General features: G+C 54.1%; 2 protein-coding genes across 9 annotated transcripts in view; both read right to left on the bottom strand.

Moving 5' to 3' along the window:
* AMDHD2 (amidohydrolase domain containing 2) overlaps positions 1 to 19,958 on the bottom strand; it is a 28,987-nt gene extending 9,029 nt beyond the window's left edge. For 2 of the 8 annotated variants that reach the window (XR_002124697.1, XR_002124698.1), the window contains exons 1-12: positions 19,737 to 19,913; positions 19,383 to 19,519; positions 19,163 to 19,302; positions 13,791 to 13,845; positions 13,416 to 13,628; positions 13,241 to 13,329; positions 13,010 to 13,154; positions 12,822 to 12,929; positions 12,585 to 12,653; positions 2,361 to 3,042; positions 697 to 1,854; positions 361 to 472 (exon numbers count right to left, since the gene is read on the bottom strand). Coding sequence is in view for 3 of the 8 variants with exons in the window: in XM_019648661.1 (XP_019504206.1) it covers positions 11,040 to 11,128; positions 11,519 to 11,620; positions 12,585 to 12,653; positions 12,822 to 12,929; positions 13,010 to 13,154; positions 13,241 to 13,329; positions 13,416 to 13,628; positions 13,791 to 13,845; positions 19,163 to 19,302; positions 19,383 to 19,519; positions 19,737 to 19,819 (1,230 nt within the window). In the remaining 5 variants the exon portion in view is untranslated. Of the gene's footprint in view, positions 1 to 360; positions 473 to 696; positions 1,855 to 2,360; positions 3,043 to 8,161; positions 11,129 to 11,518; positions 11,621 to 12,321; positions 12,480 to 12,584; positions 12,654 to 12,821; positions 12,930 to 13,009; positions 13,155 to 13,240; positions 13,330 to 13,415; positions 13,629 to 13,790; positions 13,846 to 19,162; positions 19,303 to 19,382; positions 19,520 to 19,736 lie in introns of those variants that run through there. The other 6 variants (XR_002124699.1, XR_002124700.1, XM_019648662.1 and 3 more) reach the window with 5 other exon arrangements.
* A 92-nt stretch (positions 19,959 to 20,050) lies between these two features.
* Positions 20,051 to 25,899, bottom strand: ATP6V0C (ATPase H+ transporting V0 subunit c). Its single transcript, XM_019648664.1, has 3 exons — positions 25,472 to 25,899; positions 20,954 to 21,137; positions 20,051 to 20,796 (listed from the first exon to the last, which is right to left on the bottom strand). The coding sequence occupies exons 1-3, from the start codon at positions 25,548 to 25,550 to the stop codon at positions 20,592 to 20,594; spliced, it is 468 nt and encodes a 155-aa protein (XP_019504209.1). The 5' UTR covers positions 25,551 to 25,899; the 3' UTR covers positions 20,051 to 20,591.
* Positions 25,900 to 27,320: the final 1,421 nt, after the last annotated feature.

The following is a 27,320-nucleotide window of genomic DNA, read 5'->3' as shown; positions in this document are numbered from 1 at the left end:
GTGAAAGCCATGTCAAAGCAGAGAACAAACCTACACTTCCAGCTCCAAGCTTGGGGACCTCACCTCGCCAGCTCTGAACTCAGCTCAGTAACTGCTGTAGGGGAGACACGGGGACAGAAATACATCACGCTACACGAGGCCACATGAGGAGGAGCTACCCTAAGGGACAGCGAAAATCAGAACCCCCTTCTTTCCATGTTCTCCACCTTCCCCACCCCCTTCCAGCATGTGGAGCCAGCCACCTTTGCAAACACATGGCCACGCTCAAGTTGCAGGGAGCCACTCTGCCTAATCGCCAATTTTACCCTTAACAAAATCATTGCACAGTTCTGTTCTCCAAAGGGAGGATTCAAGCCTCACCCATTCAGGATGTCAGCCCTCGAATCAGGATGAACCAGCGCCTCTTTCCAAACAGCTGCTTTCTGACAGCGTGAGGCTCAAACAGGCTCCAGGGGTCACAGAGTTCAGCCATCTGCCCAAAGAAATAAATAAGCGTGCTGTCCGTCCATGGGAACACGGCCCTCCTGCCTCCAACACAGTCAGGACTTTCAGGCGCAACCCCCGGGAAGACGTCCTGGGCAGTGACACCCAGGACTTCCTTAAACCCAGTCTGCAAGAAGCTGCCCAGAAGACCCTCCCTCCGGGCATTGCTCCTGTGAGGGGCAGGGTGGCACCCAGGACTCCGCCATCACTCACATGCACTCTACCAAGCAGGTACTTAGTCTCTCTGCACCTGTTTCCACACCTGTCAAATAGGAACACTTACAACACTGTTGACAGAAGCCAAGGAACAAGTGGGAGCTATCTAGCCAAGCGACTGCCTGAAGGCAGTGCTCAATCAGTGGTACTACAGCCTCTGGCCCACCTGAGTGGGGAGCTGGGCTAGCCAATTCCAGACTTCACAGCTCCTACTGCCCCCTGTTGGCTGTACACACTTGAAGACATGGGGACATTAAGCATTGGGACTGGGAATTTTCATCCAGTGCCACTGTATAATCCCAGACTTGAAACGCAAACTCCCTTGCAAATCTATCTGTCCTCAGGTGAAAAACCCAATATTGGGAGCATCTCTGCCATTATTGATGGGAAATGTGGCATATTCTCACACGCATATATGTGGAGGAAATTAGCTCAAGACACACAAACCTCGTTTCCCTCACTTCCTGACGGGAGGTCTAACCTTTAGTCTATAATTCGTTTTTTCTCATTGGAGTCCAGTGTTTTTGCACTAAATAGCTGCCTCATGCAAAGTAAATTCCAGATGTCAAATGTCCATCATGTGGAACCACCAAGACCATGAGAAAGCGTGCTCTTTTCCTCTTCCAATGGATGCCATCAAAGTACACACCTTGCATTGCAAAAGCGTCTCTGTGCGAAAGTTCATTTTACAAACATCCAGGATTATCGTGAGCTTAAGCCTCCACTGATGTTCGCCAAGCCTCCTAATTCGTGTTTTTGCGTATCAGCCCGGGCACCCCAGGGTACAGTCACACATGTCGCAGTAGACAATGACATTCCTTTTGCCTTTCACCATTCTTCTCAATTGAACAGGTCTTCCTCCTCTTAGACTTTGATTATCATCCATCTCTACAAACTGAGTTCTTAACGTGAAGTTCACAGGTGAGATGCAGAAGGTTCGATTCGGTGTAGCTGTGCATTATTCTCAGGAGAGGATTCATACCTTCCATCAGATTCTCAAAGGGGCTCATGACGCCCCCCAAAATAATGCCGTCAAGTATATTTCATGGTTCTTCCTTCATTGAAGGGATTTGACTTTTGAACCAAACTTTGCAAGCTTCTATCACCTATTTCACATTCCCTTACAAGGTGTCTTCCCAAAAGTCCAGAACTTAACTGAGGAAAAACATAAAAACAATAGCGATACTTTTAGCAAAATATTTAACGAAACAAGTGCTTTTCTTTCTTTCCTTTCTCCTAAAATCTCTCCTCCCTGTCACGCTCCCTTTTCCCTCAGCCTCCCAGGGGCTTCCCATAACACAGACGCCTGTGCCCCATCGGAGCCTCAAGGCGGGAAAAGCACCGCCGGGGTCGGGAAAGGAGTGTCTCAGACTCCACGCTAATCGGGAATTCGAAGGGCCGGGAGCATCAGGTGCTTTGAGCAACAGCTGGAACCGCCGGCTTTGCTGCGGGCGGAGGCATAGGGACACGGTTACAGGTGAAGGCTCAGGGAGGTTCCTCCGTAAACAGAACGAAAGGTAACCCCGGTGGCTCCGCTCCAGGCCGCGCTGCGCCAACAAACTTTCCAAACATTTCCACCGCCACATGCCGGTGACACCTCCCCAGCCTTCCCGGTCCTCCGCGCGCCTGTCAGCGACCCCGCCGGGCCGAGCCCACCATACCGGGTCCGCACCGCGCTTGCGGTCCTCGCCCTGGCCGCCCGGCCACAAGTGAGGCGCCGCCGGGGCCGTTCCGCCTCGCCGGGCGCCTGCTGCTGTCGCACTCGGATGGCTGAGGGGCTGGCACGCTCCTGTGGCCGTCGCGCATTTGCCAGCTGCCTGGTGGTCCTGGCCACCGTCCCCGCTTCGGCTCAAGGCATCTCCTCCGCAGCGTTTCGCGCCTCTGCAACTCTTCAGAGCCTTCCCGGCGGCGGAGCCCCAGCGGCGGCCGCCTTCTTCCTGCGCCCGCCCCGCCGGTCGCAGTCTGGCGTCATCCAGCTCCTGTCCGACGCAGGTCGGGACTTCCGCCGCGCTCCCGCCACCGCCCTCTCCCATTGGCCGAATGCGCCGTCGCTCTACCACGCACTGTGATACCGCGAGCGCTCTCAAGCGGCATTTCCGGGCTGGGGTCCCACGGTTGGAGCCCTCCGACTGTGTGTTGGAGTCCTCTTGAGAGCCAATCCTAGGGCCGCCGGGCGGGGCCGGGCGGTAGAGGGTGTGAGCTGTCATCCCAGGTTCCCTAACCGGGAAACTGAGGCACGCAGTGGCCGGAGGCCGACCAAGGTCACACCCGAAGCAGAAGGTGCTAGGCTCCAACCTGCCGCTTGGACCGCCGCTCGAACTGGGAACTGGTGAACGTGAACACCTAGAGACCAAGCTTTATTAGTTACAAAACTAAGAAGTGTTCACGGTAAGAAATTTAAGGTATCAAGTCTTATTTATAGGGCAGAAAACATTCCCATCTCATCCCCGCCTAATAGTCTCAGGGACACCTCCACAACTTTTTTTTTTTTTTTTTTTTTGCATTTGATGATGATGATGTTGAATTTTTTTGGTAGTTGTTGTTGATTGTGATAGTGGTGGTGTTGGGTTTTTAATTCTGGTAAAATACACAGAATTTACCACCTTAACCCCTATAGTGGCATTAAGTACATTTTTGTTGTGCTGATTTTTTTTTTTTTAGACAAAACTAGAATCATCTTTGTTACCTGAAGGTTTGCTACTTTTAAATAACTTTTTATTCTATTTTGAACAGAAATATTTATGTTTAACAATAACAATTTAGACAATAAAGAAGTAGCAGTAGGGCCGGCCAAGTGGCGCATTGGTTAGGAGTTGGCTTGGGACGCCAGCTCTGAGCAGCAGGGCCCCAGTTCGGATCCCACATGAGGGCCAGTGACACTGCTGCTCCCTCTACAACTAAGATGGTGAACAACAGCTCGACCTGGAGCTGGGCTGCAGTGGGGATGGCCGGCAGTGGGAGTGAGCTGCCCTGAGCCACTGTGAACAGCTGTTCAATTTCCGGCGAGCAACTGCCTCACCCGGGAAGAGTGCAATGATAATACCAACATGGGCCAGTGGATACCATGTCCTCCACAACTAGACTGAAGAACAAAAGGACAGTAACTTGTCTCTTCCCCTCCCCGGACTCCCCAACGCTGTTCCCCTCCCCCAATTCCCCAATAAAAATTTTTTTAAAAAGTAGCAATAAAATAAATGAACTGTTTCTCCCACTCGCCACACTTAATTGTCAGATAGCAGTGATAGCCCCTACCATTTACTCAGCACTTGCTCTTGGTATGGAATTTTCCTGCCTAATCTCACTTACTCTCAACAAGCATCTCAGCTATTGTTGCCCAACTTTTCAGATGAGGAAGCTGAAACCTAGCACAGTTCTGTAACTTGTCCTGGGTCTTGTCCGTGCCAGAACCAGGATCTCCATACCCACATTCCAGAGGCTGTACTTGGACCATTAGGCTATAGAGGAAGGTTGACACTCCAGCCTTCCACTCCTCTGCACATTTACTTACCTTTAAAAACAATAAAAAGGCAAGAGTAATCTCTGTCCCCCAAAAGGGTTCATGCTGCTTTGATACTCACTTTTTTCACTTAACAATGTATTGTTGTGTATCCTGTATGCTCTCCTGACATCTGATTGTCATCAGGCACCTTGTAAGGGCACAGAGGACTCCACTGGAGGAAGCCTATAGTTTTTAGGTCCTTGTATTGGTCCAGCTCCCTCCTAACTGATACTGAAGTGTTTCCTGGAAATTTTCCCCATAAACAAGGCCCTGCACTTAAATCCAGGTGCACCCTTACTTATTTCCTTAAGATACATTCTTAGCAGATGGAACTGCAGGGTCTAAGAGCAGGTGTCCCTCTCAGGACTTTTGATACATGCTGCCAATCGCCCATTGCCCCACTCCAGACACTCTCACCTTCTATGGACACAAAGTCAAGCTCAAGGAACATATGAGCTCTTGCCACCATACCAAGCAGCATCCGACATTGGGGAACATTAACCTACCTTAATAACCCCTGCTATGTATAAAGAGTAGGTACTATGACCATTTCCATTGTTTACATGAGGAACTGAGGCTTCAGTGACTTAACTACTCTCAGCCATACAGTTACTAGGTCACAGAGCACAGGACTCCAAACCAGCCCTGACCAAGGCTGATGATACCCTTCTCTTGGCCACTGTACTCAACTCCCTCCCAACAATCCTTATTTTATATTTATTTTAGTCCTTGCAAAGTAATAATAATCTGTCCTCAAAGAATGCTAACCACTTTGTATGATTTATCTTCTCATTACAACCTTATGAAATACTCAATATTGATTACCATCTTACATGTGAAGAAATCTGCCTGCCTGTACACTAAATGCAAGTGTACATATATACATAGCTATAGTGTAAATATATACGTAGCTATAGTCTAAAAATATATATCTCAAAAGCACCTTTTCTCAGAAAGTTAATGAAAGATGTGCTCCACCAAATGAGGAAATAAACCAAGAGAGAAGTGATGGGACCCCAGGAAACCGTAAGAAACAGAACACACAGGAAGGTGATGAAGGGAAGTCCCAGGATTTGTCCATCCACAAATACGTATTGAGCCTCCCCTCCATGCTAAGCACTATGCTAGACATTGGCGATTCATTGGTGACAAAACACAAAAATCTCTGCCCTGGTGGAACTCCGATCCCACTGAGTGTTGGTTGAGGTATGGGGAATGGTAAGCAAAGTAAACAAACCTTATGGGTGTTAGAAGGTAATAAGTGCTGTGGGAGCGAACGAAAATCAGGTAAGTGGGAATTCAAGAGTGCCAGCCAGGCAAGGAGGTGCAATTTTAAATGGTTAATGAGGAGAAATCCCACGATAAGAATGGGGAGGACACAGGCCCAAGGGGATCAGGCTTCAGAGGGCTCCAGAAAAATACTGAAAATGGTAGATTCTCTGGTGGGTTTCACCACATAAAAAATTGAATTAAGAAGCTGACAGAAATGAGGAAAACCTGTAAAAACCAGCCATACCACGAAGGAAGCACAAACACAGTTCACTAGGCATCTCACTCATCTCAGCTGAGTCATATTTACAGTCATAATACAGATGCACTGATTCAATCAGTAATTATACTCCACCTCAGCAGGACTCAGGGAGGGAGGAGGGTATGAGAGAGCTGAATCCTCACCTCTTTTAACGGAAAGGTAATCATAATGACTACAAGTGATGAGCCAACCTAGAGTAGAAAGATATTATTTAGAAAGATGGACATAAATCACAGGAAGAACACTGAAACCAGTAGTAAGAGGGGTATCAATAGGGAAAGATGAGGCAGGGGCCACTATTTTTCATTACAAGCCTTTTTAGAACTATTTGGCCTCTTCACCATTGATGCAAGTAAATTAATAAAATGAGTATATCTTCTTTGTAGAAATTCTAAGAAGCTCTCACTCATGAATGTGAAGCTGTGCAAGGATCTTTGTGACAGCACAGCTTTAATGTGACACAAAAAGAAAAAAGAAACCACCAAAATATTTATCAACGAGAATGGTAAAATAAATTCTGGTACATCCGTGCTGGAGAATTCTACTGAAAAGAATAGGGCAAAGCTTACAGAGGAGAGTGAAGGCAAAGCAGCAAATTGCAGAATATGAACTGGGTTCTTTAACTTTTTTTAGTTAGTCTATTACATCAAAGCAGAGACATGTAGTGCTTGAGTAAGTCAAAGAGAACAAGGAGGGCAAAAAACTTGAGGAAAATGAACATGGTGAACGTTAGAGCTCCCTGGAGCCACACGTGGAGACAACTGGGTCTCAGGTAGCCTCAGGGTAAGGGTGAAGGGAGAGGGGGGAGCTGTGGACCTGAAGAAGACAGCTGAGCAGGCAGCAGGGGCAGGGCAGGGAGGGGCAGATGAAAGAGGAAGGACAGTTCTCAGTTCTCACCGGGCCTTAGTGGCAACCAGTGTGCAAAGCCCAAGCCAGGCCAGGCTGGGTAGCTCTTCTCCTTTGTGGAGAAGCAGGGCACCCGCTCCATGGATTGGATCTGGCTGCCCCTCCCAGGACAGTGGGCAGGAGGGGTGATGGACTCACCTAGCCCAGCACAGTTCTTTGGTACCCTGGCTGGAGGAAAGAGGACAGCCCCCAGCTCTTCTCTGTGCCTTTGTGCCCAGAGCCTCTGTCCCTGGCAGAAGGGTGATCTCAAGCCAACAGTGCAATGGCTTGGCCTGACATTGTGAGGTCACGTTCCGCCCAGGGAGGGGCCGAAGTATGACCATTGCTACCCTGGGATGGGCTGGAAGGCTGCCTTACATACACGGCCTATGTGTGTGGAGTACTCTCTGCAAACCAGCCTCTGAGCTTGCACCTGGCCTGAGCTCTTTCTTAGTCACTTCTATAACCTTCATGGCACAAGGGTGGAAATGGGGTTCAGAGGCTTTGGGATTTGCCTAATGTCACACAGCTAGTGTTATTAGTTATCTAGCACTGTGTACAATGTTATCACAAAACGTAAAGGCGTAAAACATTTATTATCCCATGGTCCCTGTGTGTCAGGAATCCAGGAACAGTTAGGACAGTTCTGGCCCAAGGACTCTCATGAGGTTGCAGTCAAGATGGTGGCCAGGACTGAGCCATCTAACTGCTTTACTGGAGCTGGAGGATCCACTTCCAAGATGGTTGATTTACTCAGCTTTTAGTGGAGGCCTCAGTTCCTCACCAGGTTGGCCTCTCCACAGGGCTGTCTGGCTGTCTTCATGTCATAGTGCTGGCTTTTTCCAGAGTTAATGTTTCAAGAGAAAGAGCATACCCAAGATGGAAGCTGCGGAGACTTAACACCTAACCTCAGAAGCGATACAGCAACTCCTCTGCCACATTCTATGAATCCCACAGAACAGCTTTAGGATTTTCTTTTTTTTAAAAAATATATTTTATTGGGGAATTGGGGGAAGGGGAACAGACAAGTTGCTGTTGTTTTGTTCTTCAGTCTAGTTGTGGAGGATGTTGCTTCACTGGCCCAAGCTGNGGGCTGGAAGGCTGCCTTACATACACGGCCTATGTGTGTGGAGTACTCTCTGTAAACCAGCCTCATAGCTTGCACCTGGCCTGAGCTCTTTCTCAGTCACTTCTATAACCTTCATGGCACAAGGGCAGAAACGGGGTTCAGAGGCTTTGGGATTTGCCTAATGTCACACAGCTAGTGTTATTAGTTATCTAGCACTGTGTAGCACGTTATCACAAAACTTAAAGGCATAAAACATTATCTCATGGTTCCTGTGGGTGGGGAACCCAGTAGCAGCTGGGGTAGGGGTGGGAGGAACCTAACTGTGTGTAGTGGGAAGCGGTTATTAAGTTAGGAACACCCATCTTAGATAATACTGGGCGCCTTGTTAAAATAGTGAGACAGACCCATGTGTCCCCACCTGGGAAGCTCTCCACTTCATGTTGTTCAACTGAGAAATAATAAATGGGGAAACAACATCAAAAGTGCCATCTCAGTTTATAAAACAAGCCAAGACAAATTGTGGGAAAAAGTGCTGGATCCGGTTGGAAGGACCCACATCAAGCTATTAATAGTAGTGGAGTTGGGAGCCAGGGAAGGAAGAGTGGCACAGAGGGGCACAGAGAGGGTTGAGGCGCAGGGGGGTTCTCAGGGTTTCGGTGGGGCAGGGCCGCTAGGCGCTGTGGGGTCTGCAGGGCACGGTGGCACGCGTATTGGGCCTGCGCCTCTCCCAAGCCTCCATGCAGTCTCGGGCTCCTGGCTGCTGGTCTGCACTTAACCGAGGTCAGAGGGTGACGCAAGCCCCTACTGTTTTACCGCAGCGCATCCCTCTGCATAGGGATCCTGATTGGCCCTGGCAGAGCTCCGCTTCATTTTGACTGGGGCACCCCATCCCTGACGTGCCGGTCCGCGTAGACCCGGCCCCTGGGCGCAGGCAGGGGGTGCAGCGAAGCAGGTCAGACGGGATTCATTGCAAATGGCCCGCTGCTCGAGCCCAGCTCGTTTGGGGCGTGGTCGCTGTTGAAGTCTCTGTGTGGTTGATACCATCTGTCCCCCATTCTCAGGCCGGCTTCTCTGGCCTGGGCCACCCAGAACCTCTCCGGGAATGACTGCATCTTCCCCCGCAATGTCCCCGGTGCGCTAGGAGCCTACGAGGTCCTTCATCTATTGTAGGTTAGGAGCCCGAGGCTTCGAAGGGACACGCCCCCAACCGCGCTCCAGCGCTGGGAGCGGAACCAGCATGTCGAGCTACGTGGAAGCCTCCTAGCTCCCAGGTAGCCCTGGCCCAACCTGGAGTTGTGACGCATTGTTCCTGAGGCCACAACCTGTCCCTGTGCCAGAGTCTGACTAATATTAGGCCCTCAAGTCCTCCTACTCATGCACAATACTAAACATGCCATGGAAATGCTGGGAGCATGCCAGGTCACCTCCCCAGCCTTTCCATCTCAGTGAAAGTCACCTCCCCTGCCCCCCAGTCCACACCCACACTAAGGTAAGCCTGTCCCCTCACTTCACTTGGCTTTGGCACGACTGCCACCCCACAGCAAGCCCCTCAGGGTGTCCTTGCTACCCCCTAGCAACCCAAAGGCACACTTAAAATGGCAGCCTCAGACTCAGAAACAATGTGGACAGGCCAGTGCCAGGGCTGGGAGAAGTGTAGAGGGGAAGTGTGGGTTAGTGTTTCATGGGGTGCAGTTTCAGTTTGGGGTGATGAAAATGTTCTGGAGATGGTGGCGATGGTTGCACAAGGTGAATGCACTTAATGTCACCGACCTGTACACTTTAAAATTGTAAAACACTGTGACTATTACGTGTGTTTTATCACAATTGATAAAAGAAGACCCTCCAGTCACTGACCCCACACCTCAAATAAAATCCAAACTTGCACCACAGCTACAGGGCGCAGCGCCCATCCTCCATTCCCAGTGGCCATTGGATCTGTTCCTCCAACACACTAAGCCCTGCCCTGGCCTTTGTGGGGCGGGTCCCTTCACCTGAAGTGCTTTCTTTAAAGTCAGTGCTGGCTCAGGTTAACTCTTGTGTCACCTGGCTGGCTACCATCTCACTAGACTCTCCAGGAGTCTCCACCCAGAGAGGCCTTGGTGACAGCTCTAAGGAGGCTGCAGGGATTGGCCAGGCCAGATGCCGGCCCTGGTGCTCATCAGCTCTGGGACTTAGTGCCCCAGTTTCTGCATCTGAGAAATATGGGTAATACACAGGACACCCTTTGGATTTTTGGCAGGTGAATGGAAGGAAACACCCGTAGGGCACGAGGACAAGGCCTGCCAATCTCTGCTCAGCTTCTAACCTATTAGCCCAGCTCATCTGCCCCCTCCCAGGGACCTTTACCAGGGCCAAGGAAACTCGGAAGGTAGGGCCCAGCTGCAGGGTACAGGACACTCGTGACCACGAACTGCTCAACAGCACCAGGCAGGGTCACCTACAGCCATGCAAACACTGGAGTGCAGGAGGGTTCATTGTGACCCCCTGGGAGTAGAGTCAGGAGATGGGCTGTTCGGAAAAGACACTAGAAGAAATGGAGCCTTGATGATCCCAAGAATTCAGAGGTGGGATTAGGGCTGGGCAGGTCGGGCAGGCCACGGACAGCGGCTGGGGACAGCTCAGGGGCCCTCCCACCACTGCCTCCTGCACTCAGAGCTGGGCAACCTGGGGTCCCGAGACCAATGTGGCTTCTCCCGAAGGTCAGAGCAGAGTGCCAGGCGCTGTGCCTAGGTCCTGCACAACTCAGGGGTGCAGAGAGCAAGGACACCAAACCTCTGCAGTGCCCACCTGAGGTCCTTCCCTGCCCATCTTGTCTCCACGATCAATTCTCTCTTGTTTAAAATTTCAGAGTGTATCCTTTCCCTCAGCCTCGACAGGCAAACTCCTGAAGTCATCTACACTAACTGTCCCTAAACCAACCCCTTTGCCGGCTTTGGCTTTCCAACCTACAGTCTGTGGCTTCCCCCCTCCTGCTCTCCATTTGTATCCAAAAGGCACATTTGCCTGTGGGTCTGCATCCTAACAGAAAGTGGCCCTATCGTCGCCTCCACTGGACCCCACAAAGCCTGGCAAGGCCTGGCTGAGCTGGAGTCCAGCCACTGTCAACCTTAAGGCACACATATCCCCCACCCCCAGGAGGGCCACCAGGGTTATGGTAGAAACAGCACATGTCTGCTTTGAAGCAAAACTCGGAGACCAGGGCAGTCCTGGGCAGGGCACACGGTTTATCTAAGCTGGCTGCCTCTGGGGTCAAGGCTGTCCGCCTGGGACAGGGCTCCCAGAGACCAGCTCCTTGATGGCCCAGCCCTGACAGTGTCCAGGTGGGTCTATGCATCCTCTCCAGGTGTGGTCCTTGGTCACTGCTTGGCCTCCTCTGCCTGCCACACCAACTCGCCTGAGATGTAGGTGGCCTGGACGTGGAGGGAGTCATCGAGCACCACGAAGTCTGGGTCAGAGGTGGGCTGTGAGCAGGAGGCAGGGGCGGGGCTGCCCCCAAGCTCACCCCCACCCTCAGGCTGGTGGGGAAACCAAGGCCTCGGGCACACTTGTGTAGAATGTCCCGACCCAGCCCAGATTAACTGAGGCCCTGGAAATAAGACTCTTGGCAATAGGAGACAAAGAACAAAGGTCCCAGCAGCCCCTTGCCTGGCTTTGTCTCAGATGCCAGGGAGCCTGGCGTGATGGGAACGCGGGGCTAGGCTGAGGCTGGTGGCCAGGTAAGGCCGCCTGGGTGTGGGGAAGATCCTACCCATGTGCCCATCCTGACCCTGTCCCAGGCCCCCCAAGAACTCTCGAGTCTTCAGGCTGCCTGGGCGCCCCCAATTCAGACCCTGACCTGCATCAGCCCCGAAGTCCAGGGTCCCCTTGCGCTTCTCCAGTCCCAGCAGCTGGGCGGGGTGCAGAGATGCAGCCTCCAAGGCTGCCTCCACACTGCAGCCTGCTCAGGGGACACAGCTGGGTGACCATCTTTAACCCCTAGCTGGCTCTGCCAGCACCATCCTCGCCCCACCCCCATGGCCCCAGAGCTCCAGGTCCTAGGCATGGAGTGCAGGCAGAGAGAACACACCCTAGGACTCTGCAGCAGGCTGACAAGGCCTCCCCTTGCCCCCATTTCCACTCTTCCTGGCCACTCACCCATCCAGGCCCTGCAGGGACCCTCTGGACCCAAATTTCCATGGCCCCCTCCTCTTCCTGAGTTCCAGGGAGAGCACCCCAGAAGAAAGTAGTACCCAGGGCATCCATGAGGCCACCTGGTACTCAGGTCTCTGCCTCTGCCTCCTACCAAGAAGTCAAATGACCAAATCCAATTCTTTCTGTCTCTTGCATCACCCCCCAGGCCAGGCCACAGCCATCTTCTGCCTCCCAGTCTGTCTCCTTGCTGCTCTAAACAGCACCTTGGACCCTGGTGCCCCCCAACCCCCAGCGCAACATCCCAGCCCTGGTATACTGCCAAGAGTCCCAGGGGGCCTCACCAACCACAGCTTCTACCAGACAGCCCCACCCACCTCCCCTAGAACATACAGACCCCCCAGAGAGGGTCCCGCACAGCCTGACCCCAGAGCTTAGATTGCTGCTCTGGCCCCCCTCGCCTCCCCACAGCTCTGCACCTGCCAAGTCCTGCCATCCCACAGGCCCTACCCTCATTTGGGGTGAAGGCCCTTCTCTTGGGTGTCGTGGCTTCAGTGCCTGTCACCCTGGGTTGCAGCCATCTGCTTGCTTGCCGTCCTCTCCCCCTGCTGTGAACTCCCTGCGGGTGGGGCCTTGACTACATTCCCGGTGCCCATCCCTTGGGAACCCTACCAGACATGACAGATGAGGGATGTGGGTGCAGGACCCTTGTGGTCCCCACTCTTCCCTCCATCCTCTCCCAGATGCAGCCTCCACCCCCCAACCTCGCTGACCTGTGGCCTGCAGGAAATGCCGGACGCAGACATCCATTGGGGCTATGCTGCCACTCAGTGTCTTGGTACCTTGAAAGCGGAGAGTAGATTCTGCAGGGGCCAGAGGCCGCCAAGCACATTGGGTAGGGGGGTGGGGGGACAAGTGGGTTGGCAGGGGACACCCAGGTTCTTGCATTGCACCAGAGGGATTGAAGGGCTCTTCTCACATGGGCACTCAGTGGGGATGGGGTCACTCACCTGCCACGTAGGCCGTCAGCCCATTCACCTCCACCTCCTGCTGCCCCAGCGTGTGACGGCCATTGCCCAAACCCAGGGCAGGGACTGCGTCGGTGACCAACACCAGCCCTAGGGGCGTGGAGGGGAGAGGCCTCAGGACCTGCTACGCCTGGTCCTCCTACCTGCCCCTGCCCCGCCCAGCTGCTTACCCTGGGGATGGGCCCGGTGGGCGATGCGCAGGGCAGCAGGGTTGGTGTGTGTACCATCAGAGATCATTCCGTAGAAGATGTGGCGGCCTGGGGGCAGCCGGTCACTGGTCAGGAGCCCCACAATGCCCGGGTCACGGTGGTGGAACTGGGCAGAGCCAGGAGGGGGGCAGCTGAGCCACAGCAGGAGCCCCCACGCCCGCCCGCCGTCCCCAGAGCTGGGGCAGCACTCACAGGCAGCATGGCATTGAAGAGGTGGGTGATGAAGGTGGCCCCGCTCTGCACGGCTTCCTCCGCGGCCTGCAGGTCGGCCACTGAGTGCCCTGCATAGGGACCCGGACTCGACTCTGCACCCAGCCCAGGACCCCTGGGTGGACCCACCCCCTCAGTTGGGGACATACCCCCTCACCTAGGGACACACAGATGCCACGGGCTGTTAGTGCCTGGATCACCTCATGGCTGCGATCCAGCTCCGGAGCCAGTGTCACGATGCGGACATTGTCTAGGGGCCCATATGTGGCCAACACATCGTGGAAAGCGTTGGCTTCAAAGGAGCGCAGGTGGGCCTCAGGGTGTGCACCTCGCTTTTCCCGGCTGATGAAAGGGCCCTCCAGGTGCACCCCTAGGTGGAGGGGATAAGAAGGCTCCAGCCTGGCCCCCCACCCTGGCCCCTCTTGCCATCCCACACTCCCACCCCAGTTAGGCATCTGGAAGGGGAGGGGCTGCCAACAGGTCCCCAAGGAGCCTCCCAGGGTGGGGGCAGGAAGAGGGGTCAGCCACTCACCGAGGATCCCTGCCCCATGGGGACCACCACTCTTCACGGGGATCTGAGGAAGGACCTGGGAGGAACCAGCTGTTAAAGCCCTGCCCCCCCAAGGCCCAGCACCCAGAGGTCACCACCCAGCCCAGGTCTGAACTCGGAGCTCGGCCCAGTGTCCCCTGGCCTTCTGTCAGGTATTACGAGATGGCAGAAGGCTCCCAGGAATGGTCAGGGAAAGCACGGCACCCAGAACCAGCAGGACACAGGGTCAGAAGCACCAAAAAATGACAGGCCACGGGATGTAAGACTGGCCTGCCAGCGAGGACCAGGAGACAAGAAGTCCCCAGGCAGGGGTCAGGTGCACGGGCACCAGGAACTTCGCCTGTCCTGGCCCTGAAGGCGGTCCCAATCCAGGCAGCAGCTGGGACACAGTCAGGGCCTGGCCTCCCGGAGGGCCAGAGCAAGAGGAAGGAATGCAATCCAGGCAGAGCCAGGCGCAGAAGTGGGGGCTCAGGCACCAGCTGTGCCTGGAGCTGGACATAGCTGGGAGGGTCACTTGTGTGTGACAGGTGCTCACACAACGTTAAATATCTCAGAGGTGGGCAGGCACCCAGGCATCCCAGCCCACACCTTCCTCCTTCAAGGTGAGGAAGAACATGGAACGGGAACCATGCAGAGTGCCGGGGGCGAGCCTAGTGGACGGCCATGTCCCCAGCCCAAAGTAAGTACAGAGACTTTTAAGAGGCTTAAACCCAGTGTGACAGGGAGGAGGGGGGAAGGGCAGGCCAATTTGGGAGCCTGACAAGCAGAAGCTAGGCAGATGTGGGCAGATGCACGTGGTGGGGACAAGAAGCAAATATGGCTCCACAGCTCTCATGGGATCGGGCCTTGGCAGCATCTGGTGTCTTGAGAAGTTGGGGAAGTGACACTAGGGGCCTTGTTAAAGAGCAGCTGAGTCCCTGAGTGTGCCCCGCCAAGTGCCTGGAGAAGTAAATCAGACAGGTTCCAGGCGAGAGGTGGGTCAAAGCAGAAAATGGTACAAATAAATGAAGTTTATATTCTTTGCTCCCGGAAGGTTGCCAGTCAGGCCCAATTCCCCTAGCCCAGGAGAAAAGGAATCAGGGATTTTGACCTAAGGGTGCCCTTAGGAGCCCAATCCTCCCACCCCAGCTTGGTGCTCTGGGTGGACAGCTGGGACCTGTTCTCAGTCGAAGCAAACGACCAAGGCCTACCAGCGTGGGAAAGCCTCTGAAAGGATACATGGAAAGCACAACTAAAGACAAGACAGAGCTGGCCGGGGAGCAGAAACCCAAAGAGAGGACTCACACCCGTGAAACAAGAATGGGATGTTAGAAAAAGGAACGCTCCAGGGGGAAAGCAAGAGCTTCCACGTTAAAAGTGCCCCCCCCCAAAAAAAAAACAACAACAAATGGAGCCACTATAAGATGGAGCCGGAGCTGCCATCCCAGAGGAAATGCCTTGCACGCCTTATATCTCAAATCTTTGGAATGTTAGGGCAAAATAACCTTTGGGCTGGGCCTAAGCAACATTGTGTCCCAAAGAACTGTTTGCAAGGATAACAAGAACGCAGTGATTCTGACTACTGGACTGGTGACTACCCAACTGAAAATTAAAAACATTGTTCAGAATTAACATCGCTATGCTATGTTATCTGCACCAACAGAAACGCCTTCTTTCTGTTGATGTGATTGCTCCCCTTCCTCTTGTCATAAATTTCTATTGCCTTTCTCTCTAAATCGGAACACTATTTGGGCTTCTGTCTGAATCAATACCTCCTGAATATCTTTGATCTCAAATAAATGCTTGTTTGCCTCTCATTTTAAAAGGCCTTTTTATTTTTGGGTTAACAGAAGTATGCACTAAAGCGAAAAACCTAAGGGAACTAGAAGATAAAAAAAGCTAAGGAAATGTCCAGAAAACAGAGTTGAAGAGGCAGAAAGGAGAAAAAAATGAGAGAAGCTGTCCAGGAGCCCCAACAAGGGAATAATGACTTCCAGAAGGAAAAGACAGTGGAATGACGGAGAAAAATCATCAAAGAAATAACTCAAGAAAAGCAACAACAAAAAAAAACAAAAAAAATTGAACTTCCAGGTTGACAGGGCCAGCACAGTGAATGAATTCCCACGAGTCCCCCCGAATGTCACCCTGAGACTTTAGAACCCGGAGACAAAGGGAAGATCCCACAAGAATCCAGAGGGAAGAAACAAGTCATGCACAAAACATCAGGGGGCACATGGCTTCCAATTTCGCATCAGCAACCCTGGAAATTCAAAGACAATACAGCAGTACGTTTAAAATTCTAAAGGAAATGATCCTATCCTAGAATCAATCAAACGAATAAAGACATTTTCGGACCTTCGAGATCTCAAACCGTTACCTCTCATGACTCAGGATGTGTTCGTTCCACCAAGCAAAGGCATAAACCAGCAATGAAGACACCAAAGAATAAAAAGGTCTTTTAAAGTGAGAGACAAATGCATGTATTTGAAATCAAAGATATTCAGGAGGTATTGATTCAGACAGAAGCCCAAATAGTGTTCTGATTTAGAGACAAAGGCAACAGGAATTTATGACAAAGGGAAGGGGCACAATCACATCAACAGAAAGAAGGCGTTTCTGTTGGTGCAGATAACATAGCATGGTGATGTTAATTCTGACCAATGTTAATACTGGACAGAGATCCAGCAGAAAGAGGCCAGGAGACCCCCAGGTGAGGGCAAGGGGGCTTCCAGGACAGCTCGGCCAGTGAGGCCAGCAGCCAGTTCTGTTAGAGCAGGTCCCAAAGCCTTTCATAGGAAGATGGAACCCTTAGTGTGTCTAAATATCCCCCAAAAAGAGTGAGACAACTGGCAGAAAGCCAGGAATTGAGTCAGTAGATTAAAAAACTAAGCAAATAGAGTATTAACTCCAAGGAAAACAGAGTTGATAGGTAAGAAAATATAAATGTGCTACAAGTCCCCTTTACACAGCCCTGAGGACTTATCTAACCAAAATTATAAGAAACTCTTTGGAGACGATGCGGGGTTGGAAGGGCATGAAAGAGGGCTCAGGGGCCACAGCGAGCCAATTATTATCTTTCCTGATGAGAAGGAAATGCATACTGCCCTAAACTGAAAAGTCGAGCAGGAGTCAAAGCATATATGAGGGCAAATTCCAAAGGGTCAACTGGGTTGAAAGTGATTGTCCCTCGGTGGGAACTGATGGGGGCAAAGGGCTGCTGTTTTCCCTAACAAGCTATGTGACATATATAAGTTCACTAAAGATTAAAGGAAAAAAAAAAAAAAGATAAGGCAACGGCTCAGTTTTTCCAGAATAGTGTTTTTAAGAGGGAAAGTGAGAGAGCACTAAGTAGAGAGAACAGAATAAAAGACAGTCGGACGGTGAAGGGAATGAGGTGCCTTCAAGGCAGGAAAGCAGTGGGAAAGGTCAAAGTGTAGAGGGCGTGGGGGACCAGAGGGCTGGCTGCCACCCTGACCAGGTGGCTGATCTTGGCTCAGCAGAAATGGACCTGAGCAGAGAACAATGCAAGCAGATCTTTCGATGAGACCCCAGAAAAAGAGCAGGTGGTCTCAGTGGACCACAACATGATGACGAAGGACATGGGTAACTTCTGACAACGTGGCAATTCAGTTCTGCCCAGTGAGAATGGACCCTGGAGGAAGGTGGGGGTAGAAGGTGGGGGGGTACAACAGAGATATCCAAGTGAGCAGACCTATAGTTTCCAAGATGATACCCGTATTAAGTTTTTCATATTCAAAGCCCTCCATGATTTCCACTATACATCAGTTTACTATTCTGCCTCCCAAGGTCTTCATCCTGTAAGTGTTTATGGGAGGGTGATGAGTGCTGGTAAGTAAATGTTAAGTCCTAGTGGCCAGAAACTCCTTCTAAGGAAAAAGACCTTGTAGTCTGTATTGCAATAGGGGAATGTGCTTGGGGCGGCATGTGGGCCAGCTGGTGCAGCAGACACAGCAATGCACAGGCCTTCAGGTAGAAGGCTGGGGGACAGGCAATCAACTGCCTGGACCTGCTGGAATGTGCCTGGGGAGAGAGCAGAGGCTTGGCAGGTAGGGAGGGAAAGTTCAGGAGGGTGGGGTTTAGCCTGCAGATAAGGAGGGAGGGGAGGCGACTCTTCAGAAAACTAAGAGCAGTTTCTAAGCCTCACTGGTGGGGACCATGAAGGGGGAGGACAAAGAACAAGGAGGACAAGAGAGCGGGCATGTTCCCAGATTCCTGGCAGGGTAAATCATGGAATGATGAACAGGAGAGAAAACACAGAACCAGGTACCAGTTTGCAGCAGGAAGGTGAGCTTGTCTTTTAACATTTGACTCTATGATGGGAGAGCTGGGGAACACCCCATGACCCTAAGAGATGGACACCATGATTACTCTCACTTTAAGTTTGAGGAAACAGAAGCTCAGAAAAGAATAAGGATTGTCCCAGTCTCCCAGCTGACAGATGTCAGGGGCCCACACCCCACCTCACACAGCTCCCGGCTCTGACTGTGTCCACACACCCCACTGAGGACAATGCAATCGGTGTAATGGAAGAAAAAAACTACAAAACTGGAACAAAAATGGTAGATTAAACAGTAAGTGTTAATTTCCTAAAGTCAATAACTATTGTGTTTGAACAGAATACCCATGTTTTTCAGAAATAGTTAAATGTTAAGGAGTAAAGAGGTATGATGTATACAACTTACTCTCAAACAACTCAGAAAAAAAGAACAACATACACAGAGAGAGAACAAGACCAAATAATAAAATGTGGCAAAGAATAAAGTGGAGAACCTGCACAAAAATATAAAATGTCTTCAAGGATAAAGGACCCGTGACACCTGAGTGGCAGGACTTGCAGCTAGGAAGGAAAGTGGGAAGGTGTGGGATGTAGGCGAGAGCACCAGAGGAAGCCTGGAGTACAATGGCGCTTCTCTCTGCAAGGTGTGTTTATAGGAGTCACATACCAGACAGGTTAGGGGGGAAGAGCCTGAGAAGCGGCTAAGGATGTGGCAATCGGAAGGTCCCCAGCAGCCTCCATCCAGGAGGCCTTTCTGGAGCCTGGAGGTGGCCACATTGCAGGGTCGGGAGGGCATAGGGCAGATGAAGGTGCTGAGGCAACAAATGTGGAGGCCTATGGGGACACCTGCAGAGGCAGTCAGCCGGGCAATGGCAGGGGGATCTAGGGAGGCAGGCAGAGGGACAAGTGAATGAGAAAGCCCAGAGAGCAGGACCCCAGGACCAGGCGCAGGGAGGCCGGCAGATGAGGCCAGACCCAAGTGCCAAGGGGCATCTGTGGGGAGAGGAGATGAATTTTGAAAATTAAAGGGTTGGCTACTTCTCGGCCCTTTTTGCTTGAGGTCTGAGCCTGACCTCACCTTGTGATAAACCTCCGGTGGTGAGGTGACTAAGGTGGGACAGAAGGAGGTGACTCCATGCGATAGGATCTTACGGGCTACCAGGGCGACTCCCGAACCCACATCCGCTGTGGCCTGTGAGAAGTCAACGCCAAATCCTCCTGCAGCCACAGAAAAGAGGGGTTCGTACGATGCTCTGAACTCCTCTCCTGGGTCTCCACCCTCAGGCCCTGGACCGTACCGTTGATCTGCACATCAATGAAACCAGGCGCTAGGATGCAGCCCCCGCAGTCCCGCTGCTCGTCGGCTACCAGCCTCTCTTCAAAGAACAGCCTCTCTGGGTCCAGAATGCGACCCCCACGCACCCACAAGTCCTCCCTACGGATAGAGAGGGGCGGGGTCTCGGGTCGCAGGCGCTATACCCCTCCCCTCAACCGGCTGCCGCCCGCTCTCGCGCCGACCCCAGCACTGCCGGGCCCTGCGCCACGCTGGCCTCACACCCAGCAGGGCCTGGCCCTGCACCCACGGGCCCCCGCAGGCCCCGGCGCCCACCCGAGTAACACCCGGCTCCACACTTGGTGGCCCTACGCCCCACCTGAGCAGCCTCCGGCCACGCAGGATGCGACAGTTGGTGAACTGCAGTACCGGAGCCCATGCCGCGCCCTTCCCGTTGCGCATCTTGAGCCGCGTAAGCCCAGCCAAGCTGGGGGCGCCGGCAGCCCGGTGGCCGAATCCCGCCGCGCAGAATCCCAACCCGGAGCGCGGCCGCAATCATGTGACCCTCAGCTGACTAAGGTGCGTGCCACGTGACCGGCGCACCCATGTGACCCGTGGTCTGCAGTGACGCGGCGGCCCAACAGGCGGCCTTCTCTCCCCTCCCCCAGTCCACACAAGCGCTGCACACAGGCGTCCAGTCACATCCGAGAACTTTATTGGACACGACTCGGGGCCTGACAGGCCCAGCACACGGCCCCACAGCGGGAGCAGAAGGACGGTGGTTCCATCCAAGAAGTCTCAGGGCACACGGTAACCCCACAAGGCGACACTCTACTTAAGAATACTATATAACTGGGAGACGGAGGGCTGCTCCACAGACGTGTGAACAGGTCAAATCTTTATAAATAAACATCCAGTGAAGAGAAAATGACAACTCTAATTCATCCTTATACACAGAGCACTCTAGGGCAGGTAGATGGGTGGGGGCGGCCAGAGGCCTGCAAACTCACTGGTCAGAGGGGCCTGGGTGGGTGATGAGTGGGCCCAGATGTCCACGGCACGGGGCGGGTGGGGGCAACAGACAATGGGCACTAGGACACTGCGCATTTACAAGACCAACTACGGGGGGGGGGGGGGGCAGCTGCCCCGTGCATGTGTGTCAGGCTGTTCATTCTGGAATGAGGAGGGGGTGGTCTTTACATCATATTCTGTGGCTGGTAGGCTTGGAGAGGGGCTACTTTGTGGAAAGGATGAGGGCGACGATGAGACCGTAGAGGCCCAGCACCTCCGCAAAGATGAGAATCAGGATCATGCCCACGAATAGTCGGGGCTGCTGGGCAGTGCCCCGCACACCAGCGTCCCCCACAATGCCAATGGCAAAGCCAGCTGCCAGCCCACTCAGGCCCACACTCAGACCAGCGCCCAGTTGGAGGAAACTCCTGGGGGAGAAATGACACAAGATGGACGTTAGTGCCTGCTGGGAGAGATGATGGGCATGGGTCATCACTGGCTACCAGCCAAATGCCCGCTCCCCAGACCTCCCAGTGGCTTGACCAGGGGCAGGGCAGGGTATGAGGAAAGGAACCACGTACTCACTTGTAGAGACTGATGCCTTCAGTCAGGGAGTTGGCGATGAGGACTGCTACCACCAGGCCATAGATGGCAATGATACCAGCCATGACCACTGGGATAATGGACTTCATGATCAGCTCTGGCCGCATGACTGACATGGCTGCGATACCGGTGCCACTCTTGGCTGTACCATAGGCAGCGCCCAGGGCTGGGGATGGGGAGAGAAGAGGTGAAGTGAGCCCAGAGCATCTGGGGCCAGGACACTGGGGTTAGCTCTGGCACAGTTGAGGGCCACCTCATGTTATAACAGGCAGGGGGAGATGAAGGTGGCACCCAGCCAGGGCCAGGAGGTGGCCCTCAGGGATAAGTCACAGCCCCGCACTCAAGGAACCCAGGTAGCTGTTTCCTTCCTCTACCAGAGGCCCTTATGGCTGCAGGGCCTATCTGGCCTCCTGCTCTGCTAGAAATCCCCGAACCATGCTCTCCAGCACTCCCTAAGTCTGCTATACAGACCCCATGCTGCCAAAGCACCTTAGCTCAGCTGCCCACAACCCAAAAGGTGGAGCTCTGACAGGCCGGCAGCCCAGTCACATGGGGGAGCAGACAACTGGGCCTCTGAAACCCTATTGGAGATTCTGGACACCTTTTGTCCCACCTAAAGTCCCAGGCACTCAGGTCAGAAAAGGCCTGGAAAAGCATGAAAGCACTGCATCTCAGTAGCCCAGATGTCGTGGTCAGTCGGCTAGACCTGGGGCTACGCCCAGGGACATGCTGTTAAGAGCCCCACTGCACAAAGGGTCTGACCACTGTTCCGGGGAATTGGCCTGGCAAGTCCTATCCTCTCAGGCCAAAGCTTCCCCGACTCCCCACCCTGCCTGGTGAACTCCCCATCACTCCTGGCCTTGGAACATACTGCTGGGAGGGCTTGCATCTGTCAATGGGCTGAGCACACCTCAAATTTGGAGAATCCTTTCTTAATAACCAGAAAGGGCGAGCCAAGGAGAGGACAGGGCACAGGAAAATGGCAGGGCTGTGGAGCCATCACCCAGCCCAACTGTGTAGCCTTGGCAGACCTCCCAGAAGCCTAGCTTCTACCCAAGGCCTCAAGTAATGGGGGTGGGAGGCTCTAGGGCTGTCCTCCTCCCTCTTCCTAGGGTATGCTGCCTTCCTGAAAGTTCCCCTCTCCTCGCCTCTGTCTTTGAAGTCCAGTAACCCTTTCACAGAACAGGGTTACACGGGACCCAAGCAGCAATTCTGCCACCTGCTCTCCAGGGTCCCAGTGCTTCTTGACCAGAGGATGACATGGGTCAGAGATGAAAGGGACCAGGATGATCCCCATTCCTCTGCACATTTTATTCACCAACTTGGGCATTTTATTCACCTATTTGGGTCGCTCTGCTCACCACCAAGCAGGGGTGAGGTCAGGGGCACTGCCTTCCCAGGGTTCTAAGCCTGGTGAAGAGACAGATGTGTCACCTCCAAGCACAGCGTCATGTTCCAGGAAAGTGTGTGTGTGTGGGGGGGGAGGGCAGTCTGGGAAGGGCTTCAAAGAAGAAGTGACATCTGAGAGGAGGGGTAATAATGAGCAGGAAAATTCCAAACAGCATGAATGAAGACACCAACCAAGATGGCACCAGATGGGGAGCAACTAGAGGGAGGAAGCAGGGTTTGGGACAGAGAGACCTGCACTGCCTCCTCCACATGGTCCCAGAGGCACCTCAACACTGCCATGCTTAGACATTCAGCCTGGGGCTCAGGATCAGTCTTCGTGAAGCCTTTCCTGGAACTCTCCTGATTGCAGTGCATTCTTTGGACTCCTACTACAGACCCAACATGTAAGGCTGTGTCACATGTGCAAGGGCCAGCACCACGGCTCATCACTCAAGGAGAAGGGAACAGGCTGCTGTGTGGCACTGGATGGGAAAACATTTACAGGGAACTCAGTATGGCAGGCAGTGGCATGGCATGCCAGAAGTGGGAATTGAGCTGGGCCCTTCTCTCAGAGGGCAGCAGGGAGATCATGTGGCTGGGGGTGGGGAGAAAACAAGAGGAACAAAAGAAAGAAGCAGGGATGACCATCAGGAGGGAAAGGCAGTCTGGCCCGCAGTGGTAGTTATCCGGGGAGGTCCTGGACATTAGCTCGGGAGGTCAAGCCTGACGGTGTTCCAGGTGGAGTGGGAAACAGAAAGACTGGGATCAGATGGCAGTACCGGGAACACAGCACCAAATACAGGGTACTCATGAGCAGGGAGGAAGTCAGAGAAAATACGGAAAAGGAACAACTGACAGTTTTGTGGAAGACATGATGAAGAAAGAATTGAAGGGAATTTTGTCACAAGAAAAAAGGGGAAGCTGAGATGGGGACTGGGGGAAGGCCTGAGAGTGCATGGGCCTTGTTTGATTGTAAAAAGACCAATCAGCCAAGCACTAGGCAGGCCAGGGGCAATCTAGGCCAGGAGCTGGGGACAGAGCTTGGAGTCAGCCGGGCTGCGACACCCGAGAATTGAGAAGCTTGTTCAGTTAAGGCAGGCACAAGGAAACAGATTAAGACAAGCCTTGGAGAAAACGGCATGTTTAGAGGGAAAAATGAAGTAAGAAGTTGACTACAGTAGGACCACATAAGCCCCATGTGGGGAGGGGTGCAGGAGTGGAGCTTCATTTAGGCCAACAGGAATGCATGGCCCCAGCCCCCAGGAGCCTAGGGCAAGCAGAAAAGCCCTGGACCAGTGCTATCCTGTTCTGTTAACTTTTGGAGACCTGCTGATCAGGCTCTGTCCAAAAGTACCAGGTTCTACAAGGAGAAGAAGAGAAGCACCTGGTAACCAGAAGGAGGCCAGGAGCTGGGTACAGAAAAAGGGATTGGGAGTAAACTTAGGATTTCAGGAGCCAGCAGTGACAGCCAGAATCCCATGTGGGCAGGGATCTTGTTTTATTCACTGATGTCTCCATCTCCTGTGCTTGGCATATAGGAGCTCAATCAAGACTTGTTGAATGAATGAATGACAGCCACAAGCAGCACCCCACAGATGGCCAGGCAAAGCAGAAAAGATTGGGGGGATGGGGCATGGAAGGCTGCTGGGAGACACTGGAAAGCAATCAGCCTCTGAAGATGTGGAAACAGCAGGCGTTGTCCCAGTGGGAAGGGGAAGTCTAGACCACTTCTTCCACCACAAATGATTCTTTACTTGCACATGATGGGAAGGGCAGAGCTCACTCAGCAGCTCGTGACTGGAAGGCAGGCCCAGGCAGGCCCAAGCAGAGGCAGGCCCCCAGGAGAGCAGAGCCCCCAAGCCCCTACCCCACAAGTGTTTACAGTCAGCAGAGACTGTTTGGAGTTCAAACCCTCCACAAACCTGCACAGGGAGCCTCCCAATCCACCAGGCAAGGCGGGGCAGGGCTTTGTCATCAAAGCCCAAAACCAGACCCAGACCAGGCCAGACCAGTCCTTGGGGGCTGCAGCTGGGCCAGGACTCACCTCCCTGGGTTCCACATTTCTGGGCCTGGCCTAAAGGGCTCTCTCCCCAAGTAGACCAATTTTCACTAAATTTGACACCTAGGACTGTCAAGACCCAATTCAAAAGCAGGGTGCCATAAAGAACCCTAGGAAGCCCCTTCTCTATGCCTAGGACAGTCCTTCCCAAGTCTGGGCCTCAGGAAAGGGGAGGAAGGTCATTCACTCATTCATTCATTCATTCTCATTCATTGCGGCAGGCACTGAATGAAAAGCTCTCCTAAGGGCAAAGACCCAACCCCCTCAACTCTGAGGCTCTAGTGCGACCATCTCACCCACCCCAAAGCAGACTCTCGGCAATCGTCCACACAACACAGCGCTGATGCTGGCCTAACTTCCAGACATTCATCCTTCATCCTCAGCCTGTCTGACCCTCCCCTTCCCCTCAATTCCACACACTCCCACCCTCGGGTCCCTGCTCTCAGGGCCAACCCTGCTCAGCCCAGTTTATCCAACCAACCCACACAAGGCTATTGGGAAACAGTGACAAGCCCTAACCGGAAGCACCTGCCTCTGGGTACAGTCCCACCTGACCCGCGCCGGCCCAAGCCGCCAAGGGCGAGGGCTGTGGACCTCTGCGGGAAGGGCTAGGGCCGGATCCCCCACCCCCGGCCCCCGATAAGGGCCGGCCCCGCGTCGGGGTGGCTTTCCGAGGTGTGATGTCACACCTGCCCGCAGGACTGGGGGGACGAATGCCGAGCAGGCGCAGGACAGCGCGCCCCCACCCCAGCCTCTAGTCTCTCTTGGGGCTAAGATGGCAGCAGGGCCGCCGCCCCACCCCCGCACCAACGCCGACCGGGAGCCCCCTGGAAGCCGGATCCCGGCCCACCCCACATGCTCTACACTCCCAGACACCCGACGGACCCTGCAGCTCTCTGGGCCCGGACCCCCGCCCGCGGTCACGTGAGGCCCGGGACCCCGAACAGCTCGGAATTACGTCAGAGTGACGTCACACACCGAACCCTGGCGAGCTGCGGGCACAAGCCCCGCACGCCCCCCGCTTCCCGGGTCCCTCCTGCTGCGGCGCTCACCGCTGAAGACCATGGCGGCCGAGGCGCCCATGACTGCGAAAAAGGAGGCGTACTCGGGTCCGCTCTTGGTCTCGGACATGTCTGCGGTGGGGAGAGAGCGAGCTCAGCGGGCAAAGGCGGGGGCGACGACGGGCCGAACGCGGCGGGCAGACTGCGGGCTGGCGGGCGGCGGGCGGCGGGCGGCGAGTGCGAGGCGAGCTGTCTGACGGCTGCGAAGGCGATCCGCCTGTCAGCCGCTGCGCTCTAAATACCAGAACCGCAGAACAAAATGGCGGCCGCGGCCGCGTCACATGACCCGGGCCCCGCCCCCGCGGGCCATACCACTTGGCACCGACTGGGGGCGCCACAGCTCCAGGACTCCTTAACGGCCAGCTGACCTCCCCCGCACTGTGCCGCCGCCCGCTGGCCCGACTCCGGCGTTCCGCCCCACCTCGGCTTCTGCGGGTGCGCTGCCGAACGCCGCGAGTCTCTCGAACCCTCGGCGCCGAACCCGTCCGGTTCCCCGGCCGGGGCGGGGCGATGGCGCGCTATATTAGCATACGGGGCAGGACGTGGAGGTGCCCCGCCTCCCCTGCGGCTGCCCCAGCGCCAGCTGGTGTATCGTTCAGTGGATTGCTTTCCTTTGCTTTTGCAGCGTGGGGCCTGGCGGCCGAGTTCTCACCGCCTTACACTCAGTGACCCAGGACCACTGTATTCCCTCGTGCGTCCTCACACCTCTTGGAACGATCTGAGGGTCCGAGAAGACAGAGCCAAAACCCCAAGTCCCGGTCGCCAATCTGTTCTGCTGCACTCCCCCAAAAGTCCTACCCACCTATGAAGCCCTGGCCTCTGCCTGCAGCACACCTGTGTTCCTTGGTCGCCCCACCCGATCCCGTCCCCAGTCTCCTCCAGACCCAGACCCACCAGCCCCCGACCTAGCAAATGGTGACTTCTCCCCTTGCTTCCTAGGAAAAAGAACCCCCTTCCCCGCATCTGTCCCCTTTTGCATCAGGAACCCAAACTTCAGCAGGGGAAGGTGTGTCTCTGCCCCTGAAGATGTAGGCATGACTGGTTTGAAGCCCGTCAGTGTTGCGACCTGTGGAGGCTCCCCAGGATTTCTGCACGTTCTGGGGTCCTTGTCCTGCCTATCTCCAGCAAAGACTGTACCTGGAAGGCTGCCCTTATTTCTGGAGCAGCGGCCAGTGGTTCCAGCCCAGCTCACTGCCTGGCCTGGGACTGACACTGCCCTGCTGATCCTATGTAGCGGGCCAGCACCCCAACTGACCCCCTTATCTACCCACCAGGTCTGGTTCCCTCTGCCCTTTTGTCCCCTCCCTTTCAGGAGCCTTGGGTGACTGCCTTCTGGATCTCCCTTGAGCTCCAAGCTCCAGTCTCATCATTAAAGCACTCTCCCTGAACATCCTGGGTGGCAGCTGTCATCAACCCCACGTGGACTGTGAGGTCCCCTGGCCTGGCTGACTAGCTGGACTCTTAGCTCCACCTTCTACAATAGGAAACTCCCTCCCACCCTCTTCTTGGTGAGGCCGATTCTGCCATCCTCTGAACTTGCAACCCACAGAAGTGCCAGGTCTGTCCTGTTTCAAAAGAGAGGAGGCCACCAGATGGCTAGAGCCCTCCCCACCGCCCTCTGCCACCCTCTTCCTTGCCCTAGACTCTGACTTCTAGAAAGAAGGATCTTAAGTCTGTGTCTCCACCTCACCTGCCCTCCTCCTTCCCTCCCCAGCTCCTTGACCTTGCCATGGTCACTGGTAGCCACCATTTCTGTAAGCTGAGGGACATTTGTCAGGCTGTCTGAATGGGCCTCTCTGCTGCTGCAGCCCGGTTCCCACCCACACCCTCTCCACTCTTT

The sequence above is a fragment of the Hipposideros armiger genome, unplaced genomic scaffold, assembly GCF_001890085.2.
Source record: "Hipposideros armiger isolate ML-2016 unplaced genomic scaffold, ASM189008v1 scaffold_126, whole genome shotgun sequence".
NCBI classification, from domain to species: domain Eukaryota; kingdom Metazoa; phylum Chordata; class Mammalia; order Chiroptera; family Hipposideridae; genus Hipposideros; species Hipposideros armiger.
Note: the sequence above shows the minus strand (reverse complement) of the source record. Positions and strands in the feature narration are given on the sequence as shown.

Coding starts and splice junctions, on each gene's coding strand:
- ATP6V0C (XM_019648664.1), bottom strand. CDS start 25,550: ATGTCCGAGACCAAGAGCGGACCCGAGTACGCCTCCTTTTTCGCAGTC. Junction 21,138..25,471: donor GGCCGCCATGGTCTTCAGCG/GTGAGCGCCGCA, acceptor CCCCATCCCCAG/CCCTGGGCGCTGCCTATGGT. Junction 20,797..20,953: donor GAAGGCATCAGTCTCTACAA/GTGAGTACGTGG, acceptor TTTCTCCCCCAG/GAGTTTCCTCCAACTGGGCG.